This window comes from Rhinoderma darwinii, chromosome 6 (genome assembly GCF_050947455.1).
Source record: "Rhinoderma darwinii isolate aRhiDar2 chromosome 6, aRhiDar2.hap1, whole genome shotgun sequence".
NCBI classification, from domain to species: Eukaryota; Metazoa; Chordata; class Amphibia; order Anura; family Rhinodermatidae; genus Rhinoderma; species Rhinoderma darwinii.
This window is the reverse complement of record NC_134692.1, coordinates 115244736-115264864: the sequence shown is the minus strand read 5'-3', so window position 1 is coordinate 115264864 and position 20129 is coordinate 115244736. Positions and strand designations below refer to the sequence as shown.

At 42.5% G+C, this 20129-nt stretch overlaps 1 protein-coding gene across 3 annotated transcripts in view; it reads left to right on the top strand.

Moving 5' to 3' along the window:
* Window positions 1-20129, top strand: part of SNX29 (sorting nexin 29) — a 417611-nt gene that overhangs the window by 15608 nt on the left and 381874 nt on the right. For all 3 annotated transcript variants that reach the window (XM_075830136.1, XM_075830138.1, XM_075830137.1), the window contains exons 2-4: window positions 11266-11330; window positions 14333-14385; window positions 19988-20112. In XM_075830136.1, the coding sequence (XP_075686251.1) occupies window positions 11266-11330; window positions 14333-14385; window positions 19988-20112 (243 nt within the window). The remainder of the gene's footprint in view (window positions 1-11265; window positions 11331-14332; window positions 14386-19987; window positions 20113-20129) is intronic.

Below are 20129 nucleotides of genomic sequence, written 5' to 3'. Positions count from 1 at the left end.
CAGTGTTGATCCATTGGAAGGCAAGAAACAAATTTCCTCATCGTAGGCAAAAAAAAATCCTTCTTAACTCCAAGTATGGTAATCGGAATAAATCCTTGGGTCAACAACCCATCTCCAGAATCTAGTTAGAGGCTCTGTCACCAGATTTTGCAGCCCCTATCTGCTATTGCAGCAGATAGGCGCTGCAATGTAGATTACAGTAACGTTTTTATTTTTAAAAAACGAGCATTTTTGGCCAAGTTATGACCATTTTTGTATTTATGCAAATGAGGCTTGCAAAAGTACAACTGGGCGTGTTTACAGTAAAAGTCCAACTGGGCGTGTATTATGTGCGTACATCGGGGCGTTTTTACTACTTTTACTAGCTGGGCGTTCTGACGAGAAGTATCATCCACTTCTCTTCAGAACGCCCAGCTTCTGACAGATCACGCTGTGACGTCACTCACAGGTCCTGCATCGTGTCGGACGAGCGAGGACACATCGGCACCAGAGGCTACAGATGATTCTGCAGCAGCATCGGCGTTTGCAGGTAAGTCGATGTAGCTACTAGCTGTAGATAGTACAGGGTACCCTCCTGTAGATAGCTTCATTGGTGCTCCCTCTAGGACTGGAATCCTCAGCCAGAGCGTTGTCAATACTTTGACCGGGGAATTCCCTCCTGGAGGAGCCCCTGACGTCCCTGTCAATGGAGCTATCTACAGGGAGTGAGGAGGTGCAGCGCTGTTGACAGAGTGGGGTGTTTGGGGCGCTATCTACAGGAGGGGGTGGTACTATCTACAGGGGGCTGTGCGAGGTGCTAATCACTGGGGGGTTGGCATTTTCTACAGGCTGTGTGTGTGTGTGGTGTGTGGTGTGTGTGTGTGGCGCGCAGCACGCAGCGCTCCTCCTTTGGCCTGCTGTCCCGAGGATGTCTCTGGAGCTTCGGTGCCCCATGGGACGCAGATGACAGCCTGAGGTGCCGCATGCTTGAGACCTCTGCTCTAGGATTTCCACTTGTTACAGTCCTGGGTACAAACAGAAAATTAGACTAATCTCTGCAGTATATTGCGCTTTGATAAATTTATACATAGTTATTAGGTCGCCCCTCAGCCATCTCTTTTTCGAAACCAAATAACCCCAATGTTGATTTTTTTTTTTTTTTAAATAAAAGCCACATGTTCTGTTTTGATCATTGCGGACAGGAATACTGAAGACCTGTTTTTTTTCTGCATCGCTATGAGGCTGTCCTCTCTGATTGGACAGCGTCACAACGATGCACGAGGCAATGCCTACTGAGGAAAGTTAAGATCCCCTCCTCGCGGTACCTTTACTCAAAGTTAGCATATTAGGTGCCACATGGAGCAGGGGGACATATGGGGGGGGGGGGGCAATAACATTTTTATTTTTTTACAGCACTGGAATCTGGAGGAGGCAGCACATAAAGGGAGGCATGTGGTTTAAAAAAAGGAAAAAGCCCATGACCGGTCCTCTTTAATGTAGATCTCCCTATATATTCTATATAAGTAGGGTGTTTGCACTACACTGTGGACTGACTGCAGTGTTTACAGCAGATGTATAATATGTCGTATGTATGTATGCAGTTATACAGCATCAGCTGTGAACATTGCGCTCCGTCCACAGTATAGTGAAAATTTTGCGGTCAGACTGTAAACTGGCGCGACGATAAAGGGGTTATACAGGATGAGAAAAACATGGCTGCTTTCTTCTAGAAACAATGTCGCGCTTGTCCACGGGTTATGTGTGGTATTGCAGCTAAGCCCATTAATTTTAATAGAGCTGGGCTGCAATACCAGAAGCCACCCATGTGATTGATAACAGCTGGATTCTGCGTGTCAGAGACAAGCAGGACCCGCTGTTACTGAAGCCGTCAGTCCTGCTGACCTGACGGATTCAGGATACAGCTACATAGGATACCTAGAAGCTGTAGTTCGAAAAGTAAAAAATATAAAAATAAATTACAAAGTTGCACAAAACACTCTTAGTAAAATTTATCTTCAAACAATGTACTAAAGGTTTCCATAGCATTGTATGAGCCTGTAATAACAACATATTTTTAGGGGGATTACCAAATGCTGCAAAATATAGATCTATGGATGTCTCCAATATGTATGAATCACCTGGAATGTTTTCTTCATGTGCTTTACCATCCCAGATGGAAACCTTTTTAGATTAAAAAAAAAAAAAAAGCCCCTCTATTCCTAGGAGAGATGTTCTTCCAATTTAATGTTAGTTGAGAAAATAAAGAGAAACATTTAAGCAGTGGCTTGTATGTTCCTGACATAACACAATGTGCTCACCTGGATTGGCTGTGCTAGGTTAAGCACAACCATAATGAAAACTTGGATGAAATCTGTGAATACAGCTGCTGCTCCTTCACGCTATCACAGGACAATTTGCCAATGTAATGCAAAAGGGAACAGAGTCCAGCTGCGGTTTAGAAATACATGGAAAATGAAAGAGTTGAGCTTCAGTTTTTTTTGTTTAAAGGGATTGATCAGAAATATTTGTATGGAGAATGAAGGTAGAAAGTGTGACTGAGTTATCAGAAGTCTGAACAGAAAAATGGCAGCGAACAATCCCTGGAACATCCTAATGTTGTTTACTAGTGTGCTCCATAGTCTACATTACAAATCTTCCCCATTGTTATTTCTCTGGCAGCTCCTTATTTTGCTGAGCATTCTACTATGGTTTGGCATGTATGGGAAGAAATGTCCTAAAGTTTCACGACAACATTTTTCAGAAGCACTTTAATTTGTGATGGTTTTGGGGAAGGGGGATGGAGAATCTTCATCAATAAGACTGTAACGTCCACAGTAGTGGACGTCGTTCTTACCTGCCCTCCAACGGCCGCAGCCATGGACGAGTGAGTGCCGGGCGGCATCTCCCTCTTGAGAGATGCCGGCACTCACTTCCACATCGCTGCACAGGTTCCCGTAGGGTGCGCGCGCACGCTCGTGTCTGGCCTTAAAGGGCCAGTGAACACCCATGAGTAAGATCTGTAATTAGCCCATGATCACCCTGGACTATAAAAAGGGCTCTGCCTGTCACTCATTGCCTGATGGTTGTGTTTACCCATGTTAGTCTTAGAAAATGGTCCCTTAGTGTTATCATGTTCCCGTGCCCTGCTACCTGTATTCTGTATCCCGTGCTATATATGTCCCTGTACCTTAACCTGTTGGAGTCGTGTTGTGCCACCTGGTCACGCCTGGTGATATACACCACGTCTGGCATCTACAAATTCACCTGTGCCGAGACTCCATTACTGTCTGGACTATTTAAGGTACTATTGTACTAGGACTGTTGTTTGGCCAGCTGCTACTCCACTACGGCGGTGCGGCCTAGTGGGTCCACATACCCACGTTTCGTGACAAAGACATAATTGCAATAGGCTTATAGACGTCATATAGTGGGTTTCGTGTGGGCGCATACAGCTTTCCCCATTGATAACAGATGATTGCTGGGGGCTTCAGACAAGGTGGGTGGTTGTTTGGTCAGAGGCGCAGCTAGGTTCTCCTGCACCCGGGGCAAAGATTCAGATTGGCGCCCCCCCCCAACTTATTTCCCGACATCTCCTTCCCCCTCGCCATGTTTTCTTTCTCTACCAATCAATGAGATGTAATTTTTTGTTCACAATTTTTTTAATGTGACGCGAGTATAAAAGCATTTCTACATTTTACAAGCGATATAGTTTTATAATGTAATTAACATAAGAATAAATTAAAAGAAAATATATTAAAGAGGCCACACACAGCCCCCTATTGATGGCGCCACACAGCCCCTCTCTTGTAGATAGTGCCACACACAGCCCCCCTTGTAAATAGTGCCACACACAGCCCCCCTTGTAAATAGTGCCACACACAGCCCCCTGTAGATAGTGCCACACACAGCCCGCTGCCCCTTTGTAAATAGCGCCACACACAGCCCGCTGCCCCTTTGTAAATAGCGCCACACTCCCCCCCCCCCCCCTTGTAAATAGTGCCACATTCACCCTCTTGTACTTAGCGCCACACTGTGAACAGACCGGTGAGCAGTAGCCTACTGCTACCACTCTCCGCTCTGCCTGGTGTGACTTACCGGAGGAGCCGAGGAGGTCAAGCGGCGCAGGCAGCGGCGGAGTTTCTTCTGACGAGGGTTGGTGCCAGCCAGGGCTGGCCTTAGGTTGGATGGCGCCCTGTGCAGGACTCTCTATTGCCGCCCCCTACACAAACCAAAAATGAACCACATATATGGACACGCTGGAACATATATACTGTACATACATAAAGACAGATATTTAAACATACAGGCAAATATACATACACACATTCTGGAATATATACATACAGGTAAAGCAAACATAGAATGGTGACAGCACCCTGCGACACTAATGCCACCTAAACCACTAAATATAAATAAATATGCACTAAAGCTAAATCTACTTACAAATAGGGAGGTTCTTAGTGCACATTTTGATCAAAAAGTGTTAGCCCACCTGCCACGACAAGGCGACCTCTGTAAGGTGGGGACCTACTCTGCACATACACCCAGAACTGGGACTAAGCCTACATACAGGTAAATATATAGACGTACAGACACATATATATACACACACACACACTGGCAGATAAATACACAGACAGGAACATATACAAATACATAAAAGGCACAAATATAGAAGCACAAAGATACATTCACAAACCGACCCAAATATACCCACACAGGCACAAATGTACACAGCACAGATAATGTAGATGTTACCTGCAGTCCTATGTAACAACATAGATAACCAGTGATAACTCTCTAAATACAGATAGTAGTGTTACCTGCAGTCCTATGTAACACCACAGATAACACAGTGATAACTGTCTGAGTACAGATAATGTAGTAGCTGTTGCCTACAGTCCTATGTAACACCACAGATAACACATTGTAGCAGAGCTGAGATTGTAATTTAGCACAATGTGTTATCTGTGGGGTTACATAGGACTGCAGGCAACAGCTACTACATTATCTGTAATCAGAGTTATCACTGTGTGTTATCTCTGGTGTTACATAGGACCTCAGGTAACATCTACTACATTATCTGTACTCAGAGGGTTATCACGGTGCTATCTGTGGTGTTACATAGGACTGCAGGGAACATCTACTACATTATCTGTACTGTGTAGCAGAGCTGAGATTGTAATTTAGCACACAGTACAGATAATGTAGTAGATGTCCCCTGCAGTTCTATGTAACACCACAGATGACACAGTGATAACCCTCTGAGTACAGATAATGTAGTAGATGTAAGAGACAAACACATAGACAGACAGACAGACAGACACACTGTAACATATACACATACAAACACAGAGACACACATTACACACTCACCATGTATCCTTGCTGACAGGTCAGGACGGGCTGTGTGTGGGCGGAGCTTCCTCTCTGCTTCTCGGCGTGTGTGCAGAGCACAGAGTAGATGCAGATGCAGGGAGGCTGCAGCACGGGAGTGGACCTGTTCCCTGACCTGAGTTATCTGACCTCATGTCACCGACGTGAGGTCAGGTGACTGGACTGGTCCACTCCCTGGCCGTCACAGACCCCAGTCAGTACACCGTAATGTCCTGGCTCTTCCTAAGCTGCTGCAGGTGTCCGACATACGGGGCGCCTGTCAGCAGCGATCAGCTACTCTTTGGCGCCCCCTTCCCTATCCTCCGGGGCACATGCCCCGCCTGCCCCCCCCTAGCTACGCCCCTGGTTTGGTGGAAAGGCTTTCTTTTCTGGGTGAGTAACCGAATGGGACAATCCCTTTGGATTAATGCTGTGGCAGATGTGAGCATGTTGTTCACCTGGAAGCTCGCATTAGAGATCTGGAGGAGCAGAATGCAACACTGAGGGCGATAGACAATCTTGAGTGGAGCATGCTGCTGATGGAACAAGCAGTTAGTTGGGTAGAATTGGAGGGTGAAGACATGGGTCAGCAGGATCAGGCAAGTAGCTGGGTTAATGTAGTTCGGTGCAGTAGGAAGGGGTCCAAGAAAAGGAAGGTCAATCCTGTTTTTGATATTCCAAGCAAAATTGCCAAATTGGGTGATGATGTGAGGGTGTCGGTCTCAGAAATGGCAGCCCTAGTGGATACTGATCTCCCTAATAGCCGGGAGAACAGCCGAGCTAGTAGTCGGCGGGATGGTAATGCAGGTAAGGCAAGACAATTGATAGTTGTAGGGGGTTCTATAATCAGGAAGACAGATAGAATAATTAGTTGCCAAGACTGCCTCAACCGAATGGTTTTCTGTCTCCCTGGTGCCAGGGTTTGGCATGTGCTGAAACGTATGTACAAATTGCTGGGAGGGGCTGGTGATGATCCAGCTGTTGTGGTCCATGTAGGTACCAACAACAGAATAAATGCTAGGTGGAGGAGCCTTAAGAATAATTTTAAAGAACTAGGCTACAAGCTGAATGGTAGGACCTCCAAGGTAGTATTCTCAGGAATACTGCCTGTGCCATGTGCATCACAGGAAAGACAGCGAAAGCTCAGGGAGTTAAATGCATGGCTTAAGTCTTGGTGTAGAGTAGAAGGCTTTGGGTTCGTAGAGCAATGGGCTGACTTTTCATTGGGGGACAAACTGTATTCTGCAGATGATTTGCACCTAAATGGAAGGGGGTCCGCTGTGCTGGGGGAGAGAATTCTAGCTGGGGTGGAGGAGTATTTAAACTAGGGCTGTGGAGGGAGGTCAATATAGAAAATAAAGGTGTAGTTTGTTAGAGAGGGGTCAGACTATATTGGTGGGGAGAGGACTAGACTACAGGATAAGGAGATCCTTTCGTTACAAAACAGCAATGCAAATAAAAATGCCCAAATAATGTCAAATAATCACATTTCTGATACTGAAAGTGAAAAATTTAAAGGCAAGTTAACATGTATGTTCACAAATGCCAAATGTCTAGCAAGCAAAATGGGGGAGCTGGAGGCCTTGATACTGGAAGAAAATATAGATATAGTTGGTGTTGCTGAAACACGGCTAGACTCTTCACATGACTGGGCTGTAAATCTAGGGTTTTACACTCTTTCGGAAAGACAGGACCAATGGGAAAGGCGATGGTGTATGTCTGTATGTGAAAAGTGATATGAAGGCAGTGGTGTATGTGGGAAGTGATATGAAGGCAGTGGTGTATGTGGGAAGTGATATGAAGGCAGTGGTGTATGTGAGAAGTGATATGAAGATGAGTGTGAAAGAGACATTAGAGGGTGAAGATTGTGAGGAGGTTGAAACCTTGTGTGTGGAATTACAAAGGGAGGTAAACACTGAAAAAATTACTTTTGGTGTAATCTATAGACCCCCCAATATAACTGAGGAGATGGAAGATCAGCTATATAAACAGATGGAGAAGTCTGCACAGGCTGGTGCTGTAGTGATAATGGGAGATTTTAATTGCTGGGATATTAATTGGTGTCATGGTTCAGATTCAACTGCAAAGGGGAGACATTTCCTCATCCTGTTGCAGGAAAATTGTAAACATTTTTGGGCCAGTTTGTAGAAGACCCGACTAGAGGTGAAGCTTTGTGTGATCTGGTCATTTCTAATCATACAGAGGTTGTTGGGAATGTCAATGTTCGTGAAAACCTCGGTAACAGTGATCACAATATAGTTACATTTTACCTATACTGCAAAAAACAAACACAGGCTTGGAGGGCAAAACACGTAATTTTAAGAAGGCCAATTTCTCCAGGTTGAGGACTGCAATTTAAGATATAGACTGGGAAGAACTAATGTTAAATAATGGTACAAATGATAAATGGGAGTTTTTCAAATCTACTTTGGGTAATTATAGTGCAAAATGTATTCCTATAGGTAACCAGTATAAACGACTAAAATTAAGCCCCACATGGGTTACACCTTCTGTAAAAAAAGGCAATATATGACAAAAAAAGGACATTTGAAAAATACAAATCTGAGGGTACAGCTGTAGCCTTTGTAAATTATAAAGAGCTTAATAAAATTTGTAAAAAGGTAATAAAATCAGCAAAAATACAAAATGAAAGGCAGGTGGCCAAGGATAGTAAAACAAATCCCCAAAAATTCTTCAAGTATATAAATGCAAAAAAAAACAAGGTCTGAACATGTAGGACCCATCGATAGTGGTAATGGGGAGTTGGTCACAGGGGATCAAGAAAAGGCAGAGTAACTAAATGGCTTCTTCAGCTCTGTATATACAACAGAAGACAGAGCAGCTGATGTAGCCGCTGTCAGTGCTGTTAATATATCAGTTGATATACTGAATTGGATGAATGTAGAGATGGTCCACTCTAAATTAAACAAAATAAATGTACACAAGGCCCCGGGACCAGATGGGTTACACCCTAGAGTTCTTAAAGTGCTTAGTTTAGTTATTTCTGTCCCCCTTTTCATAATATTTAGAGATTCTCTAGTGACTGGTATAGTGCCAAGGGATTGGCGCAGGGCAAATGTGGTGCCTATTTTCAAAAAGGGCTCTAGGTCTTCCCCGGGTAATTATAGACCAGTAAGCTTAACATCCATTGTGGGGAAAATGTTTGAGGGGCTATTGAGGTACTATATACAGGATTATGTAACAAAAAATAGTATTACAAATGACAGCCAGCACGGTTTTACTAAGGACAGAAGTTGTCAAACCAACCTGATTTATTTTTATGAAGAGGTGAGCAGAAGCCTAGACAGAGGGGCCGCTGTGGATATAGTGTTTTTAGACTTTGCAAAGGCATTTGACACTGTCCTCCATAGACGTCTAATGGGTAAATTAAGGACTATAGGTTTAGAAAGTATAGTTTGTAATTGGATTGAGAATTGTCTCAAGGACCGTATCCAGAGAGTTGTGGTCAATGATTCCTACTCTGAATGGTCCCCGGTTATAAGTGGTGTACACCAGGGTTCAGTGCTGGGACCACTATTATTCAACTTATTTATTAATGATATAGAGGATGGGATTAATAGCACTATTTCTAATTTTGCAGATGACACCAAGCTATGTAGTATTGTTCATTCTATGGAAGATGTTCGTAAATTGCAAGCTGATTTGAACACACTGAGTGTTTGGGCATCCACTTGGCAAATGAGGTTTAATGTAGATAAATGTAAAGTTATGCATCTGGGTACCAATAACCTGCATGCATTATATGTCCTAGTGGGAGCTACACTGGGGGAGTCGCTTGTTGAGAAGGATCTGGGTGTACTTGTAAATCATAAACTAAATAACAGCATGCAATGTCAATCAGCTGCTTCAAAGGCCAGCAAGATATTGTCGTGTATTAAAAGAGGCATGGACTCGCGGGACAGGGATGTAATATTACCACTTTACAAAGCATTAGTGCAGTCTCATATAGAATATGCAGTTCAGTTCTGGGCTCCAGTTCATAGAAAGGATGCCCTGGAGTTGGAAAAAATACAAAGAAGAGCAACGAAGCCAATAAGGGGCATGGAGAAGCTAAGTTATGAGGAAAGATTAAAAGAATTAAACCTATTTAGCCTTGAAAAAAGACTACTAAGGGGGGACATGATTAACTTATATAAATATATTAACGGCACATACAAAAAATATGGTGAAATCCTGTTCCATGTAAAACCCCCTCAAAAAACAAGGGGGCACTCCCTCCGTCCGGAAAAAAAACAAGGTTCAGCCTGCAGAGGCGACAAGCCTTCTTTACTGTGAGAACGGTGAATTTATGGAATAGTCACCGCAGGAGCCGTCACAGCAGGGACAGGAGATGGCTGCAAAAAAGGGTTAGGTAATTTCCTAGAACAAAAAAATATAAACTCTTCAGTGTAGAATTTTTTTTTACTTCCCTTTTCCCATAACTATAGGCCCCATATACATGTTCGTGTATATGGGGCCTATAGTTATGTGCTTTGAATAACTTGTTTCCTTTTTTGTTTACAGTTTTTTTTTTTATATCAAAAATGTTTTGCAGTCGTATAGGAATTGGTAACAAATGTTTAGAAAGCAACAGGTGTGAGGTTGTTGTAATAAAAACAAGATATTGGTGTGGGTACGATATGTTTGCAAAAATAAGTGGGTTAATGTGTCGAAAGATTGTATTCCACTTTCTGTTCTTGAGTTCTTTATTCCTCATATTTCCATGTCTCCTTGGGTTGCCGCAGGTATGAAGGTTATTTCTGATTTTTATGACTCTGACACTTTTCAGACGTTTGAAGACTTACAGAAGGTCTATCAACTCTCCCAAAACCTTTTTTACCAATATCTGCAAATCAGACATTGTATCCAATCCATGAAACTTCCCCAATCACCTATTAATCTCACTTCATTCCACAAATTCTTACATAAAGGGCAGGGATATTCAAAGGGTTTACCACAGTTTTATGATTTGATCCTTGCTCTGGATAATAAGGGTAAAACAAGTTACATGTTAAAATGGGAGAGGGAACTGGGTTCAGTTTTTCCTGAAGATACCTGGATTAAAGCTTCAAATTGGGCCGCAAAACATTCTAAATGTGTAAACCATACTGAATTAATGCGGAAAATTCACCTGCGGTGGTATTTAACACCTTCTAGACTAGCGCATATCATCACGGCTTCTTCTAAACTTTGTTGGAGAGGTTGTGGACAGATGGGATCCCCTTCACATATGTGGTGGTCGTGTCCATCAGTGTCTGGCCTTTGGCTTCGGGTATTTACACTTATTTCAGAATTCGTACAGGTTCCTGTGCCGTTATCCCCTGCCATAGCAATTTTGGATATTAATCTGGAGGAAATAGATCCGCTAGATAGATTAATTATTCATCATATTCTTATAGCCACTAGAATGGCCATCGCACAATCTTGGAAATCTCCGATTTCCCCCTCTATCCAGGAGGTCATTAGAAGAGTTAATAGCCAGTGTTATCATGAAACTTATTTAGTTTCTGATTTAGTTCTTCATGGTCGGAATGTGAGGAGATGGAATTCTTGGACTCATTCAAAATACTATATTTAATTATGATCTTAAATGGCTAATTTGAGATGTGTTTTACTTATATGGAGTGTCATTCTAATACGAACAGTATTGTGTGTGTGTGTGTGTCTGTTACTTATGTGTATTTTTGTTTGGTTGTAATGTATAAAAATCTTTCAATAAAAATTTAAGATTTAATTAAAAAAAAACAAAAACAAAAAAAAAAAAAACAAGATATCAAAAACAATATACAATTTTCTGCATGATGACTGGTAAAGAAAAACATTAAGAACTTTGAGTATTTCTCGTGTAGTATTGTTCCTCTGTACATCGTACAACTACTTTTGACTTTTTAATGTTTTACTCCATTGCAGGGTTACAGAACAATGACTTGAAAAGACAGTATCTCACGGAGCGATTACTGGATGCGGTAAAGCAGGTACAATTTACTTTGTATTGTTGTAATAGGTCATCTTAAAACATAATAATAATAATCTTTATATAGCGCCAACATATTATGCAGCACTTTACAATTTAGAGGGAACATGAAACAAACAATGTCCGACATTACATAGTGACAAAGTTAATTTACAATTCAAACCTGAGGAGTGAGGACCCTGCTCGCAAGAGTTTACAATCTATGAGGAATTAAGGGAAACACAAAGTGTAACAGTGTTTGTTCTGTACAATAGTCCAGCCATTTTTATACACATGGGTGGTAACATAAAGCCAGTATCCGTGTATGACGGACATGAAGAGAAGGAGTGTGAGGGAATCTTATTCTGATGTCTAATCTAAAAGGAGGGCCATGGAAAGGATTCAGATTAGGCAATGTTATAGGCCTGTCTAAATAGATGTGTTTTTCAGGGCACGTTTAAAACTGTGGATATTGTGAATTAATCTGGTTGTCTGTGGTAGTGCATTCCAGAGGACTGGTGCAGCACGAGAAAAATCCTGGAGACGGGAGTGGGAGGTTCGGTTTATGGAGGATTTTAATCTAAGGTCGTTGGCAGAACGCAGAGCCCGAGTAGGGTGGTAGACAGAGATGAGGGAGGAGATGTAAGGAGGTGCAGCACTGTGGAGAGCTTTGTGGGTGAGAGTAACAAGTTTGAATTTTATTTTGAAGGGGATGGGCAACCAGTGCAGTGACTGGCACAGATTAGAGGCGTTGGTGTAGCGGTTGGTCATAAAGATGAGCCTGGCTGCTGCATTGAGGATAGATTGGAGAGGGGAGAGTTTGATGAGGGGAAGACCAACTAGTAATGAGTTACAGTAGTCAAGACGAGAGTGAATCAGAGCAACAATGAGAGTTTTGGCGGTTTCCTCCGTAAGAAAAGGGCAGATTCTGGAGATGTTTTTGAGGTGAAAATGACAGGAGCGTGAAAATGATTGTATGTGAGGAGTAAAGGAAAGATCTGAGTCAAAAATAACCCCGAGACAGCGGGCGTGCTGCTTAGGAGTGATGGTAGTGCCACACACTGAGATGGAGGCATCAGGTTTAGGGAGGTTATTATCAACAGAAGGTTAATAGATGGTGGGAATACAAGGAGCTCAGTTTTAGAAAGATTCCGTTTCAGATAGAGAGAGGACATGATGTTAGAGACAGCGGACAAACAATCACTGGTATTTTGTATTAGAGCAGGGGTAATGTCACGGGAAGAGGTATATAATTGGGTGTCATCAGCGTAGAGATAGTATTGCTGGTTTAATAGGTGAAATGCTGGTGACAGGTTCCCTTTTAAATTCAATATTTTAATTCTAATTCTTTATAAGGCCCTGTTCTCACACAGGTTTTTTTGACACTTTTTTTGCCACGGAAACCGCGGCTAAAGACGGAGGTGGAGGCGGTTTTTTTTTCTTCCTGCGAGCAGAAAAAAACACACGTGGGAAAAAGAAGCGACAGTCCCCATCTTGAGGCGTTTTCCGCCTCTAAAACTCCATTGAAATCAATGGGAGCCTGAAAAAAACGCAGCCAATGGCCGACGCGTTTTTTTTACGCGTTTTAGGTTATTCCCTTTGCCTGTTGAAGAAATAGTTAAAAAACGCGTCCACAAACGCCTGTGGTCAAAACAACTTCTAAAAAACCGGAGCTGATTTTTCCAGGCAGAATTTTCTTTTTGCTGAAGAAGTTCATTATTATTTCCCCTTTTTATTCACAAAACAAACCGTGAGCGTCCGCTTTTTTAAAAATTCATTCTAAATTGTAGCTGGAAAAAGTGTTAAACTGAACCTCCTGTTAATAAAAAAAAAAATAAATCTGCATCAATTATTGCTTGTGCAGAAAGTCATTTTAAAGATTTTTCTCTTGCCAGTTGCAAATAATTGTCATTTAAGACCGCCGTGCAGGGAGGGGCGGGTGAAGGACAACTGTAGGTTGTTGAATTAGTGTGGCAAATGATGCCCATATACACAATAATTGTTAACAATGTAATTTTCTTATTTGTCTCGTTGGGGGACACAGACCATGGGTATATGCTGTTGCCACTAAGAATTACGACACTAAGAATCAAAAAGTGTTTGCCCCCTTCTACAGTCACTGAGCTGTTAAGCCTGCAGGGAGTAAGACCAGTTCCACCCCCAACCGGGTTTTGAGTAGGGGGCAGACTCTTAAGGCCGATCTCAATTATGGCTGGTGCAACGAGAGCCGATGATCGGCGTTTGTTTGCTCCGGCAACGAGGAGCTATGTATGGGGATGAGCGGTCATTACTCTGATCGCTCGTCCCCATACGTTATCATGTCGGCAGCGCGTCTCCCTGTTTAGGGAGACTGTGTTTCCCTGTTTAGGGAGATGTGCTGCCGACAACGATAATACTTCAGTTTTTTAAAACGGTATGATCAGCAGGTAAACGAGCATTTGCACCCACCATCCATTTACTGCCTACGAGAATGACTGAAACAGCCGAGCGCTGCACTCGGCTGTTTCTGTCATTCCCGTAGACTTTTAATGGAGCGGCGGCACATATGCTCTACCGCTGCTCCATTCAATGTCCTCCTAACTGTGGTTGAGCGGTGAGGAGGATCAGGGGTTTTGCGATTCTGGGACTGATTCTCTGTCTCGATCTGATTGTATTTTATGCAGTCTTGAATTTTATGGGTTCTGGTTTTTTATCAATTCTGGGTCAACATAAGAAGAAAAAAAATATATAAAATGTCAAATTGAATGGCGTCATCATTACTTATGTAAAGAATTAATACAGATGTCAGAAGTTGTGATTGGTGTGTGTTTGGGGGCTGAATCCCCCTCTTATTGCCAGAAGAAAGGGGCTGCATCAGTCTGAGAGCTATATCTTCTCTGCTCCCATCAGCTGCAGCCACTACATTCTAGAGATTATAATGGTTGAACCCACTACAGATCAGACAGTGATGGCAAAATGTGCGTCAGTGTTTAGTAAAGTTTGAGTTCAATATTTTTTTAAATAATTTTCCTGTCTGATTTACAGTGCCAGATTCGTTTTGGAGGACGTAAGGAGATTGCATCAGATTCTGATAGCCGGTATGTATATGAATTTCCACTCTTGAAAATGCCTTTTCATCAATGGAGATTTGTCACCAGGTAGAATTTTATATTGGGGCATCTATAAGATACTATTGTGGTGGGTGCAGTTGCTCCCAAAGTGCCAAACTGAGTCTAAAGAGAAGCTTGTGTTTGCACCCCCTCCCCAGTCATTTTAAAAATGAATGCAAAAAGCCATAAAAGCTGACATGTTACTTCTTAGCCTTCTGATTGGCTGACAGTTAGTTCTTACTCCGTGGTCGAGCGCTGCATGCTTAAAGAGGCTCTGTCACCACATTATAAGTGCCCTGTCTCCTACATAAGGAGATGGGCGCTGTAATGTAGGTGACAGTAATGCTTTTTATTTAAAAAAACGATATTTTTCACAACGTTAGGAGCGATTTTGGTTTATGCTAATGAGCTTTCTTAATGCCCAAGTGGGCGTAGTTTTACTTTCGACCAAGTGGGCGTTGTACAGAGGAGTGCATGACGCTGACCAATCGGCATCATGCACTCCTCTCCATTCATTTACACTGCACTAGCGACATAGATATATCACTATGTGCAGCCTCATACACAAGCCCTAACATTACTACAGTGTCCTGATAATGAATACACATGACCATCCAGCCTGGACGTCATGTGTACTCAGAATCCTGACACTTCTGACTCTTTTTTTGTGAGATTCCAGCAACGGATACGAAATCTTGCGAGATCACGGAGCTAAACGAGATTTCGTATCCGTTGCTGGAATCTCACAGAAAAGATTCAGAAGTGTCAGGATTCTGAGTACACATGACGTCCAGGCTGGATTTCATGTGTATTCATTATCAGGACACTGTAGTAATGTTAGGGCTTGTGTATGAGGCTGCACATAGTGATATATCTATGTCGCTAGTGCAGTGTAAATGAATGGAGAGGAGTGCATGAGGCTGATTTGTCAGCGTCATTCACTCCTCTGTACAACGCCCACTTGGTCGAAAGTAAAAGTACGCCCACTTGGGCATTAAGAAAGCTCATTAGCATAAACCAAAATCTCTGCTAACGTTGTGAAAAAAGATCGTTTTTTTAAATAAAAAGCATTACTGTCACCTACATTACAGCGCCGATCTCCTTATATAGGAGACAGGACACTTATAATGTGGTGACAGAGTCTCTTTAAAGAAAATCTATCTGTTCACCTAACATATGTGATGTACGAAATACTGGATCTCCCCATAAAATTCTGCAGCATTTTTATTGAGAATTCTGCATTGTGCCGTTCCTCTTTTATTCATCCTGCAAATCTATGCATAAACTGACAATTGGGTGTTCCCATTCCCCTTGTCAATAGGGCAAGACCCTAAGCATTCCGACACTGTCCAATCACTACTGACTATTGGTTTCTATTGGAAACATTCAACGAGCTTGTTGAAAGACACCGCTCAGCTGATTGAGTGAGGCAGATATTTTTGAGTTCATTTTTCCTGCGTCCGATTACTGTAATGTGCCTGGGGTAAAGTTGGCAGACAAATTGCCAGGGCACGCCCTGTGCAGACATTGAGCGAGCAAGGAATGCTGGGAGATTTTAGCTCCGAAGTGTCCAGAGTTGTGATTGCCGCTCTGCGCTATATGCATGGTGTCCTCTGTAGACTGGGTGCTGGCCTAGAGCAGTATAGGTAAGCACAAAAGTATTGTGCCGTATTCTGGCAGTTCACTAATTATATATATATATATCAGTACAGTAAACATAATTTTGGTAGTAAAATCCCTTTTATTCTCACTGTAACAGAACATTTCCAGGGAGGACTTTCCTGGCGGCTACCTTGGAGTCTGCTGTACGTTTTCTAGCAGAAAACGAGGTGTTGATGCTGTGGGCTGATGACAGCGTTGTGCCTGCAGTGTAGATCACGCGTCACTGCCCCTGATAGCTGGCACAGATACATAGGGTAACACGTTCACCACTTGTTCTTTAATGTTGCCTGCTGCGTTACCGAAGTTTATTGGAGCAGCTGCATTCATGCACAAATCGTTCCAAAGCCTGAGCAAGACCGTTTATTATATTGGAAATTTGGAGTACATCCTGCAATCTTGACATAAGGTTTTCCGCAAATGACTTCTTCTGTACAACCTCTGGAGTAAGAGTCACACAAAGTGAATGTGAATTTTGTGAGATTTGAGTCGCATTAAAGAGGACCTGTCACCTCTCCTGATATGTCTAATTTTGTAATTACTTGTATTTCCCATGAAATACCAATTCTGGAACATCTTTTCTTAGAGCTCTACATTTTGCCATTCCTCTGTTATTCCTCCTAGAAATGTTTGAATAAATTAATAAAGGGGAATGGTAACGCCCAGTTGTCAAAGGGCTGTGTCCCTACAAGGTCTCACTCTGTCCGCTCTGATTGGTCAGTGTGTGTGTGTGTGTGTGTGTGTGCGTGTGTGCGTGTGTGTGTGTGTTTGTCACTACAGTCTAAGTGGTTATACCCAGTTGTCAATGTATTGATACGTTTTCAAAAATCTGCTTGTCATGTGACAGACAAACAAGACTTGGCTCTCACACAAGACACAGTTCTGTAACTGTACTCAGTCCTGCACCTGAAATTGGTACGGGAAATATATTGGAAAACTGTATACCGTTTCATTATACTGCAGTACCCCTTTCAAGGCTTAGAGGGTATGTCCGCTTTCTGAACGAGATTTTACAGTTTACATAGAGATGTAATCTACGTACAAAGTTGGGATACTTGTGTAAATTGCTTTCTTTTTTTTTTTGTACTACTTCTGGGTAACGCCCTATAGTGTTATAATTCAAAGTTGAGTTCATAGTTCTGGTGGTTGTCATTGGATACAGTTGAGAGCAAGCTTGTGGTCAGACACCCTTCTCACAAAGGCATAGCTAGGTTTTCCTACAACCGAGGCAAAGATTCAGTTCGGTGTCACACCAAAACCCCCCCCCACCCCGACACACCCCACCCGAAGATTAATTCTGTTTGCCACGCTCCGTACCCCCACCAATTAATGTAACGTAACTTTTTTTTTTTACTCATTGTTTTGTTTAACTTGAGCAACAATAATAAAAAAAAATAGGTATGTACATATCACACTATATATACATATATACATATATATATATACACACTAGTCCTTCTCAATGAAATAGAATATCATGAAGAAGTTTATTTCAGTATTTCAATTCAAAAAGTGTCTCTCATATGTATTCTATAGATTCATTACACACAGTGATCTATTTCCAGCATTTTTTATTTTAATGTTGATTATGGGTAACAGTTAATGAATACCCAAAATTTTGTGTCTCAGAAAATTTGAATATTATATAAGCCCAATTTCAAAAATGATTTTTAATACGGAAATGTAGGCCTACTGAAAAGTATATACAGTATATGCACTCAATACTTGGTCGGGGCTCAGACTCTGCATGAATTACTGTATCAATGCGGCGTGGCATGGAGGAGATCAGCCTGTGCCACTGCTGAGGTGTTATGGAAGCCCCGGTTGCTTTGATAGCGGCCTTCAGCTCCAGAAATGTCAGAAGACTCGGCTGGCCAATAAGCAGAGCCCCTCTATACTTATTGACCTGCTGAATCGTGTGACAATTCTGGCCACATCCGTAATAAACAGACTGCCTGACTTTCACAAAGAGAGATGTAGGTCAGCCAGGCAGCAGAGGCAAGCAAGTCCTCATTTGAATAAAACAGTTGACTGCTGCTGACAGAGGCGTCCTGAGTATGGGGCGGCTTCTCCAGCAATCCGCTGTTTTAGTCAGACAGATATTCTCTGTGTGTGCCGGGCAGAGGCAGCTTTATGTGTCGGGCTAAGAGTCTCCCCGCCCGGCACACACAGCGCGCCTCTGTCAGTTTAATAAAATAGCGGACTGCTGCTGACAGTCGCTCTGTGAATGGGGGCAGCTGCCACAGCAATCAACTCTTGGTGATGCGCTTTTCTAGATCTGAGTGCAGAGCCAGCGGATAGGGTGGCTGCGGCTCTGTGTGTGAGACTGTGAGTCTTCTTCCAGAGCGGCATCCCTTGTCCAAATGCGCCCGGGGCACGTGCTCCCCCGAGCTACGTCTCCGCTCTCACTGCTTAGCATCTGTTCACTTATCGTATGAGCCTTCTGTTGGATGTAAATATTGGCAGTATTTCCCAATGTATACCACTGATGGATGTCTGCAACATATCCGCTGTATAGACCTACAATGGCATATGTTGCCAGTTGGTTCCCGTAGTATAAAAAAATCCTGTATATTTTTTTTTACTGTATACCTCTGTGTAAAATAGCGTCGTCAACTATGCTATTTTGTACAACAAAAAACAAGGTATGCCAATGCATACCGGTCCATCTTATGCCCAAAGGACACTCTTTGGACTCATGCCGGGTGAATGGAGGCCTATGGATAAATTCTGCGTATGTGCTGGGAGCTATCCTGGCGCATACGCCGTATGTAGGGCTTTAACACTATGTAAACTGTTCCCTTAGTTGAGTACATAGCCAGGAGTTTTGAGTTCAGAAGCCTGAAGAATTGGTAATTCAGCTCTGGGTTATAATGCATTTATATATAAACTGTAATATAATTATGGCAGGTTTTCAGCCTCTGAATGTTTTAATTTACTGACCGCAAGCAGAGTTATTAAAAACTGTCTGGGATTGAAGCACAAATTGTATTAAAAAGTTGACGTTATACAATCCGTAAGCTTTTCCTTCATTAAACTTGAGAAAGAGGTTTCGAAATCCAGAAAACTATTACTAAGATGAACAAGAACAGAGAAATTGGGGTTCATGGTTACAACCCATATTCCGTCTTCATACAGCTATACAATGAGTGAATACGGTTTACAAGAAGTCCATACAGATTACAGAGGAATTGGCTGCAGGGATTCTTAAAGGATAACCAAACTTCCTAAACACTTTTGACCTGTCAAAGTGACATGTCAGAAGTTTTGATTGGTTGGGGTCTGAGCACTGAGTCCCCCACCGATCGCTAAAGTGAAGCGCTTGGGTGATCGCTTTTCTTCTTCGTTTCTGATTGGCTTTTCCTGGAAGGCAGAGCAATTGGTGCACGGACTCAATGGATCGTCTATGAGTCCGTACACCGATTGCTCGGCATTCCGGGAAAAGCCGATCAGAAACTAAGCAGCTCAGCGCTCACCCGAGAGCTTCTGCCTATTCATTTTTAGTGATCGGTGGGGGTCTCAGTGCTCAGACCCCCACCGATTAAAACTTCTGACATGTCACTGATAGGTCAAAAGTTTTTTTTTAAAGTTTAGTGACCCATGCTGCCACTTGGGTGTCACATCACTGCTACGTATTGAACTCTACACCGCAGTGGAAATTAAATAAATGAACACACGTACAGCCAATAGTAAACCCTGCTTATCTTCAATAGTTTGCTGAAAATAGAGGGACTATGTTTATAATATGGATCACACTTAATTCATGCAGAAATAAAAATAATAGATTCAGCGCCAAGGTCGAGATCGAATGATCCTGATTTGTAAGCAGTTGCGTGCTGACACACGGAGGTATTCCTGACCCGTCCACCTCGTCACCTGAGGAGAAGACATGATTTAGGTTCCTTCTAATTATGCATTTGTTTTCTTGCAGAGTTATTTGTCTGTGCGCTCAGTTTGAAGCCGTTCTTCAGCATGGCTTGAAAAGAAGCAGAGGATTAGCATTAACAGCAGCAGCAATCAAACAAGCAGCAGGATTCTCCAGTAAAACAGAGACAGGTAACCCACTATTATCG